The sequence below is a fragment of the Anomaloglossus baeobatrachus genome, chromosome 7 (genome assembly GCF_048569485.1).
Source record: "Anomaloglossus baeobatrachus isolate aAnoBae1 chromosome 7, aAnoBae1.hap1, whole genome shotgun sequence".
Classification (NCBI taxonomy): Eukaryota; Metazoa; Chordata; class Amphibia; order Anura; family Aromobatidae; genus Anomaloglossus; species Anomaloglossus baeobatrachus.
In genome coordinates, this window is record NC_134359.1 from 22,847,190 (window position 1) to 22,861,632 (window position 14,443).

A 14,443-nucleotide genomic window follows, 5' to 3' on the forward strand; every position below is an offset into this window, starting at 1 on the left:
TGCTTTTTGGCGAACTGTTTAAAGTAGGTGCTAAAATTCGGTGGCTGCGGGACCCTCGATCACAGCAGACCCCGCATCCGCACCACCAACACTACTGCGGGAGCGGGGAGATCCACACGAGTCCTGAGCAAGGCAGCCCCTCTTCAGACTTGGCCTCCACCTACACCATCGTGGCGACCTTCCCCACCGTATCGGCCGCTAAGAATGCACTGAAAGAACACAATAACTTAATGAACAAGTTTAGACTGAGGACGAGCAGAAAACACTACGACCTTCACATCCTAGAAAGAGCGAGCTCTCAGTAAAAGAAAGCGGGGGCGTCCCTGCAATGTCCGCCCTCGTCACTTTTAGGATTGGCCTTCAGAAGCATTCGCGGAGACCCGGAACATCCTGCAGAGAGGCCCCCGTCAGTAGGACAGACCTACCCAAATCCCACCCTCCCCCTTTTATAGCCTGTTTGTTTTATATTTATATTTCTGTATCGGACCCAAAGTTCTCTTGTACAGAAAAAAAAATATGTTGTTCATAATGAATGCCCATGTTGATAAGAGAAAAACAAAAAAAAAAGACAAAGAGAAAAAGTCTGTTTTCTACTTTACTTTTTTTTTTTTCCTTTTTATTTATTTTTTTTCCAAAGCCAGCACTTTGTCATCCACTTTACTAGAAAAGGGTGGGGAAATTATTGCTGCACTTGAAGAAAAATCTATATACATAGATATATATTATTATAATAATAGACCTATTACTGTTTTTTGAAGAGAAGTCTGGTCCTCCCCTACCCGCCCCCCGTCTTCCAAGGGGATGCTGTTAAAATAACGGACCCTCTTCACTGTGCCCTTCATAAGTTATTTACATTAACGCTTTGTGAAAGTTCATTGTAAATAAATGGTTTCTCACGAAAGTCATTTTCTTTTATTTAATTGAGGGTTAATGTTATTTTTGCAGTTCTAGTTGACATGAGATGGGGCAGACAATCATCAAATGTCAAATTCTGGCTGCCTGAATCAAAGTCAAAGGAGTAATAGTGCCAGTTTTTAGTTTTTTTCTTTCCCTGCCTTCCTTTTTCTCCCTGCCTTCCTTTTCTCCCTTCTTCCCTTCTTTTTCTCCTACTTTCCCTTCCTTGTCTCCCTCCTGCCCTTCCTTCCTTGTCTCCCTCCTGCCCTTCCTTGCTGGGCTCCCTCCTGCCCTTCCTTGCTGGGCTCCCTCCTGCCCTTCCTTGCTGGTCTCCCTCCTGCCCTTCCTTGCTGGTCTCCCTCCTGCCCTGCCTTGCTGGACTTCCTCCTGCCCTGCCTTGCTGGACTTCCTCCTGCCCTGCCTTGCTGGACTTCCTCCTGCCCTGCCTTGCTGGACTTCCTCCTGCCCTTCCTTGCTGGTCTCCCTCCTGCCCTGCCTTGCTGGTCTCCCTCCTGCTTTGCCTTGCTGGACTCCCTCCTGCCCTGCCTTGCTGGACTCCCTCCTGCCCTGCCTTGCTGGGCTCCCTCCTGCCCTGCCTTGCTGGGCTCCCTCCTGCCCTGCCTTGCTGGGCTCCCTCCTGCCCTGCCTTGCTGGGCTCCCTCCTGCCCTGCCTTGCTGGGCTCCCTCCTGCCCTTCCTTACTGGGCTCCCTCCTGCCCTTCCTTGCTGGTCTCCCTCCTGCCCTTCCTTGCTGGTCTCCCTCCTGCCCTTCCTTGCTGGTCTCCCTCCTGCCCTTCCTTGCTGGACTCCCTCCTGCCCTTCCTTGCTGGACTCCCTCCTGCCCTTCCTTGCTGGACTCCCTCCTGCCCTTCCTTGCTGGTCTCCCTCCTGCCCTTCCTTGCTGGTCTCCCTCCTGCCCTTCCTTGCTGGTCTCCCTCCTGCCCTTCCTTGCTGGTCTCCCTCCTGCCCTTCCTTGCTGGTCTCCCTCCTGCCCTTCCTTGCTGGTCTCCCTCCTGCCCTTCCTTGCTGGTCTCCCTCCTGCCCTTCCTTGCTGGTCTCCCTCCTGCCCTTCCTTGCTGGTCTCCCTCCTGCCCTTCCTTGCTGGGCTCCCTCCTGCCCTGCCTTGCTGGGCTCCCTCCTGCCCTGCCTTGCTGGGCTCCCTCCTGCCCTTCTTTGCTGGGCTCCCTCCTGCCCTTCCTTGCTGGGCTCCCTCCTGCCCTTCCTTGCTGGGCTCCCTCCTGCCCTTCCTTGCTGGGCTCCCTCCTGCCCTTCCTTGCTGGGCTCCCTCCTGCCCTTCCTTGCTGGGCTCCCTCCTGCCCTTCCTTGCTGGGCTCCCTCCTGCCCTTCCTTGCTGGGCTCCCTCCTGCCCTTCCTTGCTGGGCTCCCTCCTGCCCTTCCTTGCTGGGCTCCCTCCTGCCCTTCCTTGCTGGGCTCCCTCCTGCCCTTCCTTGCTGGGCTCCCTCCTGCCCTTCCTTGCTGGGCTCCCTCCTGCCCTTCCTTGCTGGGCTCCCTCCTGCCCTTCCTTGCTGGGCTCCCTCCTGCCCTTCCTTGCTGGGCTCCCTCCTGCCCTTCCTTGCTGGGCTCCCTCCTGCCCTTCCTTGCTGGGCTCCCTCCTGCCCTTCCTTGCTTGTCTCTCTTCCTTTGTTGCCTTCCTTGCTTCTCCAGCAATATTGGGCCTTTATAGATTAGTGCACATTTTCTGGTCCTTTACTAAAGGGGCATGGCGTATAGATCCTCTTGGGCGTGTCTTTAAGCTGTCTTAGGCTATGTGTGCACTAGAAAAATTTCTTGAGAAACTTCTGGGAGTCGAAGATTACCGCACCTGCGGTGAAAAAACGCACCAAAACTGCTGTAAAAACGCATGAGTTTTTGCCGCGGTTTTTCCGCAGATTGGTCCCTGCGATTTTTTTTTATGCTGTAACTGCAATAAATAATATAGATAATAGATAATCGATAGACAGATAATGGATAGAGGGAAAGATGGATAGATAAATAGAAAGATAGATAATAGATGAGAAAGACCTATATAATGTCCCACCCCCCTGCATATTCTAAGCTGGCACCCTTTAGTGACTTTCATGTGGCACTAAAGGGTGCTTAGCCTTGTATTTAGCCAAAAATTTAAAAAAAAAAAAAAAGACGTGGGCTCCCTATCTTTTGTAGCCAGCTAGGGTAAAGCAGACGGCTGCAGCCTGCAGACCACAGCTGGCAGCTTCACCTTGGCTGGTAATCCAAAACAGAGGGCACTCCACGCTGTTATTTTACATTAAATAAATAATTTAAAACAAAAAACGTGGGGTCCCCTCCAAATTGGATCACCAGCCAAGGTAAAGCGGACAGCTGTGGTCTGGTATTCTCAGACTAGGGAGGTCCACCGTTACTGGACACTCCCCAGCCTAAAAATAGCAGGCCACAGCCGCCCCAGAAGTGGCGCATCCATTAGACGTGCCGATCCTGGCGCTTTGCCCCAACTCATCCCATTGCCCTGGTGCGGTGGAAAACGGGGTAATACATGGGGTTGATGCCTGATGTGTAATGTCACCTGGCATCAAGCCCTGGGATTAGTGATATCAAGCGTCTATCAGATACCTGACATCACGAACCCAGTCAGTAAGAAATAAAAAATAGACGACAAACAAAGTTTTATTTGAAAAAACACTCCCCAAAACATTCCCTCTTTCACCAATTTATTGAAAGAACAATCAATTCCAGGTCCGGCGTAATCCAATAAGGGGGTCCCACGACGATCCATACCATAGTCACTGTCCCAGTCAATGAAGAACAAAATGTTCCCCATTGGCTGGGAGAGTAGTGCAGTGACCTGAGCTAACATCAATAGGTCAGCCCAGGTCACTGCAGGGGATGACGAGCACTGCCATCAGGAGGTTAGTCACTGCAGGTAATGATCTCATCTATCTCCTGACGTCAGTGCTGTCACTGCCTTCTATGCCCGCCGCGTTCTCGGCAAAGAATCGCGGGAGCCCGTGACGTCACGGCTAGTAACAGCCTCGGGCCGCCCGCGAGACGTTATGTGAGAAAGCTGCGGGCAATGGAAGGCAGTGACGGCGGTGACGTCAGGAGGCAGGAGATCGTCACAGCAGGTAATGATCTCATCTAACCTCCTGACAGCAGTGCTTGTCATCCCCGCGGCTGCCCGCACTGCAGTGAGAAGCTGCTGATACTGCATTGCGGGCAGACACTGACACACTACAGTGCGAGCAGCCGTTGGGCTGTAGCGGGACACAGACTGCACGGGCACCCGACGGAGGTCACACGGAAGTGCTTCTGTGCGGCGTCCAGGGAGTGTGACGTGTGTGTTTACTCTGCTCCGCTTCCTCTTCCTGTCATAATGACATCACTTCCCTGCAAAACGCAGGCAGTGATGAACATTACCGCAGGTAAACCGCGGCTATACCGAGGGTATACCGCACATCACTTTCTACCTGCGGTATACCCGCGTTATTTCGCGATTACATTACAGTGAATGGCGTGAAATACCGCAGCTATCTGCGGAAAAGAAGTGACATGCACATTTTCTCAAGATATTTTCTCAAGAAATTCTGCAGAAAGAATTTTCTTGAGAAAAAAACGCAGCGTGCGCACAGCTATTTTTATTCTTCCCATAGGTTTTGCTGGGGAATGTCTGCAGGAAGATTACAAACATTTCTCAAGAAATTTCTGCAACAAAACCGCGGGTAAAAACGCAGTGTGTGCACAGGGCCTTATGCTTTAGAAAGGTCATAAATATTCGTACTAAATAAAAAGGCCAGTGTCTCTTGAAGCCATATTACACATGCATTCATTGAGCACAGACACATACATACAGACACATGCATACTAAGAGCACATACATCCAGACACATGCATACTAAGAGCACATACATACAGACACATGCATACTAAGAGCACATACACATGAATACTAAGAGCACATACATACATACATACATACATACATACATACATACATACACATACATACACATGCGTGCAAAGGGCACATACATACAGACACATGCATACATAGGGGACATACATACAGACACATGCATACAAAGAACACATGCATACATAGAACACATACATACAAACAGATACATACAAAGAGCACATACATACACATGCATACAAAGAGCACATACATACAAACACATGCATATAAAGAGCACATACATGTAAACACATGCATATATAGAGCACATACACACACATGCATATAAAGAGCACGCACATACACACACATGCATATAAAGAGCACGCACATACACACACATGCATATAAAGAGCACGCACATACACACACATGCATATAAAGAGCACGCACATACACACACATGCATATAAAGAGCACGCACATACACACACATGCATATAAAGAGCACGCACATACACACACATGCATATAAAGAGCACGCACATACACACACATGCATATAAAGAGCACGCACATACACACACATGCATACACACACATGCATACAAAGAGCACGCACATACACACACATACATACACACACATGCATACAAAGAGCACATACATACATACTCATGTATACCTACCAGGAGCCAATACATTTTGATGTTCTCATTAAGTCCTTCATAACAGGGCTAATTACCGGTTTGGTCTTTTCCTCCCCTTTTCCGCTGAGCCATATCTTTTTTTATTTTTCATACATGCATACTAAGAGCACATACACATGAATACTAAGAGCACATACATACATACATACATACATACATACATACATACACACACATACATACACATGCGTGCAAAGGGCACATACATACAGACACATGCATACATAGGGGACATACATACAGACACATGCATACAAAGAACACATGCATACATAGAACACATACATACAAACAGATACATACAAAGAGCACATACATACACATGCATACAAAGAGCACATACATACAAACACATGCATATAAAGAGCACATACATGTAAACACATGCATATATAGAGCACATACACACACATGCATATAAAGAGCACGCACATACACACACACATGCATATAAAGAGCACGCACATACACACACGTGCATATAAAGAGCACGCACATACACACACATGCATATAAAGAGCACGCACATACACACACATACATACACACACATGCATACAAAGAGCACATACATACACACACATACATACACACACATGCATATAAAGAGCACGCACATACACACACATGCATATAAAGAGCACGCACATACACACACATACATACACACACATGCATACAAAGAGCACATACATACACACACATACATACACACACATGCATACAAAGAGCACATGCATACATACACACACATACATACACACACATACATACACACACATATACACACACACACATACACACACATGCATACACACACATGCATACAAAGAGCACATACATACATACTCATGTATACCTACCAGGAGCCAATACATTTTGATGTTCTCATTAAGTCCTTCATAACAGGGCTAATTACTGGTTTGGTCTTTTCCTCCCCTTTTCCGCTGAGCCATATCTTTTTTTATTTTTCTGTCCACATACACATATGAGGACTTGTTTTTTGTGGGACAATTTGTACTTTTGTATGACACCATTAATTTTACCATATAGTGTACTGGAAAAGGGGAAAAAATTCCAAATGTGGAGATATTGTGGAAAAAAAACACAATTCTACCATGGTTTTGTGGGATTTGTTTTTAAGTTGCAAAATTGAGCATAATTCTCAACCTCCCACGACCATACATACAACATACACAATTTGCTGACACCATCTTCTCAATTAATAGATATCCAGGTCACATACTACAAAGGCTGGAACCTCCAAATAAAAGATGTACAAAAAGACAAAATATAAGATGACATCAAAAAACAAACAGGAAAACGGGCAAAAGATTAAAAAAACAAACACCCTTAAAAAAAAAAATCAAGATTTGGCAGCTAAAATTAGAAAACTATGTCCTCATGGGACTGCTGTGCAGTATATGTGCTTGTGGAAAGACCTTTGTGTAAGACCATACCAGCAAAGTGGATTGGATTTTCAGAAATAATGTCTGCACTGCAGAGATATCTGCGACAAATCTGTAGTTTGTCAGTCCTTCCTGATCACACCTCTATATACAGTACAGAACACAGGATCCACCATTCACAATAGGTGATGTCACAGCTCACCTCCTCCTCCTGGACAATGACTGATAACACGTGTGTGTGTGTGTGTATATAGCACAGAAGATAGGATCCACTATTCATAATAGATGATGTCACAGCTCACCTCCTCCTGTACAATGAAAGGTAACACCTCTACATACACTAGATAATACAGGATTCACTATTCCGATTAGGTGATATCACAGCTTACCTCCTCCTCCTGTACAATGAATGATAACCCCGCTATAGACTGAAAATAGTTGGTCACAATTTACCTGTGAAAAATCAGATCATGCACAATAAATACCTACATATCAATAAAGCGTGTAAGCCAAGATCTACTGAACAAAAATATAAATGCAACATTTGTTTTTGCTCCCTTCTTTCATGTGCTGAACTCAAACATTAAGACTTTTTCTATGTATACTAAATACCTTTTTTCTCTGAAATATTTTTCACAAATCTGTGTTAATGATCACTTCTCCTTTAGGGCTCACTCACACTTGCGCTATTTTGACGCAAACGGAATCCGTCACTAATCTAGTACAGTTCATTTATTTACAGTGGAAGCGCGACATCGTGTGGACACAAGCGGGTACTGCATGACACACACGCGCCATAGTAACGCGCTTCCACTGTAAATAAATGAACTGTACTACATTAGTGACGGATTCCGTTTGCGTCAAAATAGCGCAAGTGTGAAACTAGCCTTACCAAGATAATCCATCCAGCTCACAGGTTCGGCATATCAAGATGCTGATTAGACAGCAATGTTCATTGCACAGGTGCGCCTTATGCTGGCCACAATAAAACGACATGCTAAAGTGTGCAGTTTTATCACAGATGTTGCATATTTTGAGGGTGTGTGTATTTGCATGTTGACTGCAGAAATGTCCACCGCAGATGTTGCCCATGAATTGAATGTTCATTTGTCTACCATAAGTAGTCTCTACAGGTGTGTCAGAAAATTTGGCAGCAGATCCGACTGACCGGGTGTAACCGCACCGGGCCAGAACCTCCACATCCAGCATCTCCACCTCCAATATTGTCTGAGACCGGCCCCCTGGACCGTGGCTGCAACAGACGGTGCAAAACCAAAGAATTTCTGCACAAACTGTCTCAGAGAAGCTCCTCTGCTGCTCGTCGTCCTCATCGGGGTCTCCACCTGACTGCAGTTGATCGTCCTCATTGGGGGATCTCCACCTGACTGCAGTTCATCGTCCTCATTGGGGGGTCTCCACCTGACTGCAGTTCATCGTCCTCATTGGGGGGTCTCCACCTGACTGCAGTTCATTGTCCTCATTGGGGTCTCCACCTGACTGCAGTTCATCGTCCTCATTGGGGGGGTCTCCACCTGATTGCAGTTTATCGTCCTCATTGGGGGTCTCCACCTGACTGCAGTTCATTGTCCTCATTGGGGGTCTCCACCTGACTGCAGTTCATCGTCCTCATTGGGGTCTCCACCTGACTGCAGTTCATCGTCCTCATTGGGGGTCTCCACCTGACTGCAGTTCATCGTCCTCAGTGGGGTCTCCACCTGTCTGCAGTTCATCGTCCTCAGTGGGGTCTTCACTTGTCTGCAGAGCGTTGTCCTCATAGGGGGTCTCCACCTGACTGCAGTTCATCATCATAACAGACTTGAGTGGGCAAACGCTCACATTCGATGACGTCTGACACGTTGGGGTGTTGTTCTCTTCATGGATGAATTTTGGTTTTCACTGTGCAGGGCAGATGACAGACTGACAAATTTTGGTCACACCAGATACTGACTGCTTCCCCCCCTTCTATATGCAAGCAATGAATATATGAAAAAATAAACTGCATTACTGCCATATACACTATACTTATAACACCAAGGTACTTAGTGCACAAACTGGCCGATTAGTGTGTGCCCACCAGGCACAACAAACCATGATTTGACCTGGCTGTTGGACTCAAAATAATGTCCAATTTTTGCACTAAGTACCTTAGTTTTATTAATATAGTCTGCATTGCAGTAATACAATTTAGTTTTGCTATATTCAATGTCTGTATGTGTCTGCATTATACAGTGCCTACAAATAGTATTCAACCCCCTGCAGATTTAGCAGGTTTGATAAGATGCAAATAAGTTAGAGCCTGCAAACTTCAAACAAGAGCAGGATTTATTAACAGATGCATAAATCTTACAAACCAACAAGTTATGTTGCTCAGTTAAATTTTAATAAATTTTCAACATAAAAGTGTGGGTCAATTGTTATTCAACCCCTAGGTTTAATATTTTGTGGAATAACCCTTGTTTGCAATTACAGCTAATAATCATCTTTTATAAGACCTGATCAGGCCGGCACAGGTCTCTGGAGTTATCTTGGCCCACTCCTCCATGCAGATCTTCTCCAAGTTATCTAGGTTCTTTGGGTGTCTCATGTGGACTTTAATCTTTAGCTCCTTCCACAAGTTTTCAATTGGGTTAAGGTCAGGAGACTGACTAGGCCACTGCAACACCTTGATTTTTTTCCCTCTTGAACCAGGCCTTGGTTTTCTTGGCTGTGTGCTTTGGGTCGTTGTCTTGTTGGAAGATGAAATGACGACCCATCTTAAGATCTTTGATGGAGGAGCGGAGGTTCTTGGCCAAAATCTCCAGGTAGGCCGTGCTATCCATCTTCCCATGGATGCGGACCAGATGGCCAGGCCCCTTGGCTGAGAAACAGCCCCACAGCATGATGCTGCCACCACCATGCTTGACTGTAGGGATGGTATTCTTGGGGTCGTATGCAGTGCCATCCAGTCTCCAAACGTCACGTGTGTGGTTGGCACCAAAGATCTCGATCTTGGTCTCATCAGACCAGAGAACCTTGAACCAGTCTGTCTCAGAGTCCTCCAAGTGATCATGAGCAAACTGTAGACAAGCCTTGACATGACGCTTTGAAAGTAAAAGGTACCTTACGGGCTCGTCTGGAACGGAGACCATTGCGGTGGAGTACGTTACTTATGGTATTGACTGAAACCAATGTCCCCACTGCCATGAGATCTTCCCAGAGCTCCTTCCTTGTTGTCCTTGGGTTAGCCTTGACTCTTCGGACAAGCCTAGCCTCGGCACGGGAGGAAACTTTCAAAGGCTGTCCAGGCCGTGGAAAGCTAACAATAGTTCCATAAGCCTTCCACTTCCGGATGATGCTCCCAACAGTGGAGACAGGTAGGCCCAACTCCTTGGAAAGGGTTTTGTACCCCTTGCCAGCCTTGTGACCCTCCACGATCTTGTCTCTGATGGCCTTGGAATGCTCCTTTGTCTTTCCCATGTTGACCAAGTATGAGTGCTGTTCACAAGTTTGGGGAGGGTCGTAATTAGTCAGAAAAGGCTGGAAAAAGAGATAATTAATCCAAACATGTGAAGCTCATTGTTCTTTGTGCCTGAAATACTTCTTAATACTTTAGGGGAACCAAACAGAATTCTGGTGGTTTGAGGGGTTGAATAATAAATGACCCTCTGAATAAACTTTTCACAATTTAAAAAAAAAAATAAAAAAATAAATAACATTCTTTTTTGCTGCATTTCACACTTCCAGGCTGATCTACAGTCCAAATGTCACAATGCCAAGTTACTTCCGAATGTGTAAACCTGCTAAATCTGCAGGGGGTTGAATACTACTTGTAGGCACTGTATATACGGTAACTCAGTCACAGCCGCTTCTTCCTGCTCACATTTAATTCTTTGTGTAGGTGCAGGGTCAGTTTATTATTTGTAATAAGCTTTTCTTTATTAGTAATAATAATCTTTATTTTTATATAGTGCTAACATATTCCGTAGCGCTTTACATACATCAACAACACTGTCCCCGTTGGGGCTCACAATCTAAATTCCCTTTTTGCATGTCTTTGGTCAGTAAATACCTATTCAGTTGTGCCAGAAACAGTATATTGCGGTTTGTCCACGTGGTTGTGAAAAGAACAGAAAGTTTGGGTTTATTATTAGGCCAAGAGATTGGTGTGAAAATGGCCCGATTTCTGATCCAGCAGTAGCCATATACAGTGAACAGAGCAGAACAGCGCCATACGTTGGCCATTCTTGAGTACTGCAGCGTAACTCTTCAATAGGAGCTAAATTGCAGTACCCTGGATAGGTCACCAATCAAAAAAAAAAAAATAAATGCAGTAAAAACACAACGAGCCCAGATCTGTCATTTTTTATTTAAAGTCATTTTTATGTCTCATCGTTCTTTCTGCCTTTGTTGTATTTTGTGCCAAATTCATCAATGATAAAATGTTATGCAAATTAAAAGATGCCTTTATTGGGGGATTTTTTTTCCTCATTTTGTGCCTTTTTAGAGTCAAAAATTGCACAATCCTGCAAAATGTTACACGTTGGTTTTCAACTGTGCTAAAAAAAAAAAAAAAAAAAAAACACTGCCAAAAGATACTCCTGGAGAGGTCGGGGGTCAGTGAAGTGGATTTGTGGCAAAAGTTTGTGATTTTTTTTAAGGTGGCCATAAAATAACCTAAGGTGTTTGGAGCCATGTGCAGACTGACCCAGTGGACAGAATTGGCTAAAAATTGGTATGTATGCTATTCAAGGCATGGGGAAACGGAAGGCATCTTAAAAAAATTTTTTATACCAAAACTCCCCACCAGGTGAAAAAGTGGCGCTATATAGTGAGCGTGCCTTGCAACTTAGTCTGTCTCTTTGCCGGATGGTGCGCTGTTAGTGCGGTTGTTTTATGAGAATGCCAGGAATGCTACAGCTGCACTGAGAGCCTTTCCTTGTCTGAAAGACCTTCACACATGTAGTGGGGCAATGGCTGTCAATTTGCTGAGACAGATGATGACACGTTTTGAGGACACAGGGTTACTAAGTGTTGAGCCAGGGCACGGGCGATGACCGGTGAGCAGAGAGGGTGTGGGGGACATTGCCACTGCTGTAGTGGAACAGGGCACGAACAACCCCCCCCCCCCGAGAACAGCAGTGCACGCAGTGTTTCCAGGCAATTGGGGCTCCCGTACAGCACAGTGTGGAAAGTTCTCCGGAAGGTCTTGTGGGCATACCCGTACAAAAGTAGCCATCATCAACAACTTCTTCCTCGTGACAATGATACCCGCATGACATTTGCATTAATGTTGCTAGCGAGAGTGGAAGTGGATGGCAATTGTCCATGGAATGTTGTGGTGAGATGAATGGAACGGTGAACACACAAAATTGTCGCATATGTGTGGTGCCCCTGAGGCTTAAGTCGCCATAGGGTACTGCATCTCACTTATGGTGCAGTACTCATTCTGGGTCCAGAGGAGGTCAGTTCCGGTTTCACATACATTCATACAATACATACAGTAGGTTGTTCTCTCCACTGGGGACCGGGCTAGGGTTGGGTCTTAAGGTTGCCAACCATACACTGGGGCTTCCACCCACTAGCGACAGGGACTCTGGGTAGGAGTGACCACCAAGGGGGAGTAGGAGGAACATCAGATAATCAAGGAGTCGAGGCGGAGCAGTGGAGAGGGATGATGCTAGTTACCGGTAGCTCCTGTGGGACATTGGAGAAACACGGTCGCCGAGGGGTGAGCTTGGTTGCTCCCTTGGGACCGGCGCAGTCTAGGGTGCAGAGCACTAAGGTGGTGCATGCTTCAAGTTGCGCCACCAGAATCTGCTGAACAGGTGGATTGCAGGTCTCTCTGACCACCACAGATCCAGGAGCACAGTGGCAAATAGAAACCGGGGTCACGATTACGGTTGGGCCCCTGACAAGGACTTGCGCTAAATGCAGGTGGGACGGGAACTAAACAACCACTAAAGGGGACCTTGAGTAGCTTTATGCCTGGGGGGGCCAGCACACAAAGCAAAAAAGCAACGGCCCACAGACTACCGCACCCGTTCTGACCTTTGAAGGATCCGGGATCAGCTGAAGCCCATCACGGCGGACACCGGCACCACCAGGCAACCCATGAACAGTGAGTAAACACCTTAAACCACAGAGACTGTGTCATCCTTCAATGCTGTCGCCCCACGCTTCGGCGCCAATGGCCACTACTACCTCCATCATCGTCCCTGGGGCCTAGCTTCACCTGTGGGAATCTGAACCATCCTAGCTGCGTCACCACCCGCCCGAGAGGACAGCGACCGCAGCGGCGTCTAATCCCTGGCCGCATACCACAGGTGACGTCATGAGACAACTACTCCCTACATCCTTTATCCTTATCATCCCATCCACCATCCTTCCCTTTTTGTGGACACCTCGGGGTCACGAAACTGGGCAGGGCCACCCGTGATATTCCCTGACCTTTCACCGGCCCGGTGACGAGTGTTCCCAAGGCCCCGTGTAGTGCCCCATATGGGCTACCGAAAATCCTCATGCGGTAGAGGGGGTTCTTCTGCATTCGCCAAAGTTAACCGTTTGGTGTGGCTTCATCATTCATCCTCGGACCGTTCTTTTATGAAGAAATGAGGCCAACTGGTGTTACTACCTGATCCGTGACAGCAGTGAGATACTAGACAATGCTGGAAACAGTGGTGCTTCCGCAACTCCAACAGCGGCAGTGTCTTAAGATGACCACCTTCATACATGATGGCGCACCTCCTCACATCGCAAATTGGCAAATTGTGTGAAGAACGTTCTGCGTGCACATTTTCCCAATGACAGGATTTTGAGCCGCTCTTTCCCTAAAGCATGGCCACCACATTTGCCCGATCTCAATCCTTGTGATTTCTGGTTGTGGGGACACTTGAAATAGCGTTTATCGGGGAAATGTTGACACCCTGGCTGACTTCAAAGACCGCATCATTTTGGAAGTGCGCAGCATCCCACCAGACATGTTACATGTGTACCGCCCCCGTGCCAGCAGCCGGGCTGCTGAGACCCGGATCCGTGGTGGCTCGAGGGGCGTTCGGACCCGGGGGTCTCGCGGCCACTCGAATAGAAGAAGGGGGGTATTTACAGGGGATATTGAATGGAATAGTTTGTGACGCCACCCGTGGTGTGTGGTGAGGTGGAGTACCACCGCTGCGGCCGGGAGTACCCGGTGGCGATGGAGTGGGCAGCCAGGCGTTTAACCCCTCCGTGGGTAGGGGGGATGCCCCGGGACTCGGTGATGGTCACAGGGAGATGCCGTTGGGGAGGTAAGGGTCACTTGCGTACTCAGTCAATCCAATAACGCTGACACCGACAACTGTAGTAAACCAAAGTTTTGGACACGGCTACCGCTGAGGTGGAGCACGCCTAGGTCCCGTTTCCGTTGGTGTTGCCTGTTGATCTGTGACCTTTCCCTTGGCACCTTGTTTCTCTCTGGTTGGTCCCTGTAGCCTGAAACTAGTCGGGTCCCGCTCCCCAGTATGGCTAACTGAGGGAGCTTGCTCTCAGGGTTCACGCTTGGGATTTCTTGGACCGTATATGTGGAAAGTCCTATCCCTCTCGTTG

General features: G+C 47.2%; 1 protein-coding gene across 8 annotated transcripts in view; it reads left to right on the plus strand.

Moving 5' to 3' along the window:
• R3HDM1 (R3H domain containing 1) overlaps nt 1–901 on the plus strand; it is a 132,134-nt gene extending 131,233 nt beyond the window's left edge. For 7 of the 8 annotated variants that reach the window (XM_075317144.1, XM_075317147.1, XM_075317148.1 and 4 more), the window contains one exon: nt 1–901. This exon is cut by the window's left edge and continues 63 nt beyond it. In XM_075317144.1, the coding sequence (XP_075173259.1) occupies nt 1–305 (305 nt within the window). In that variant the 3' untranslated portion in view covers nt 306–901. The other variant, XM_075317152.1, reaches the window with a different exon arrangement.
• The last annotated feature ends 13,542 nt before the right edge of the window (nt 902–14,443 follow it).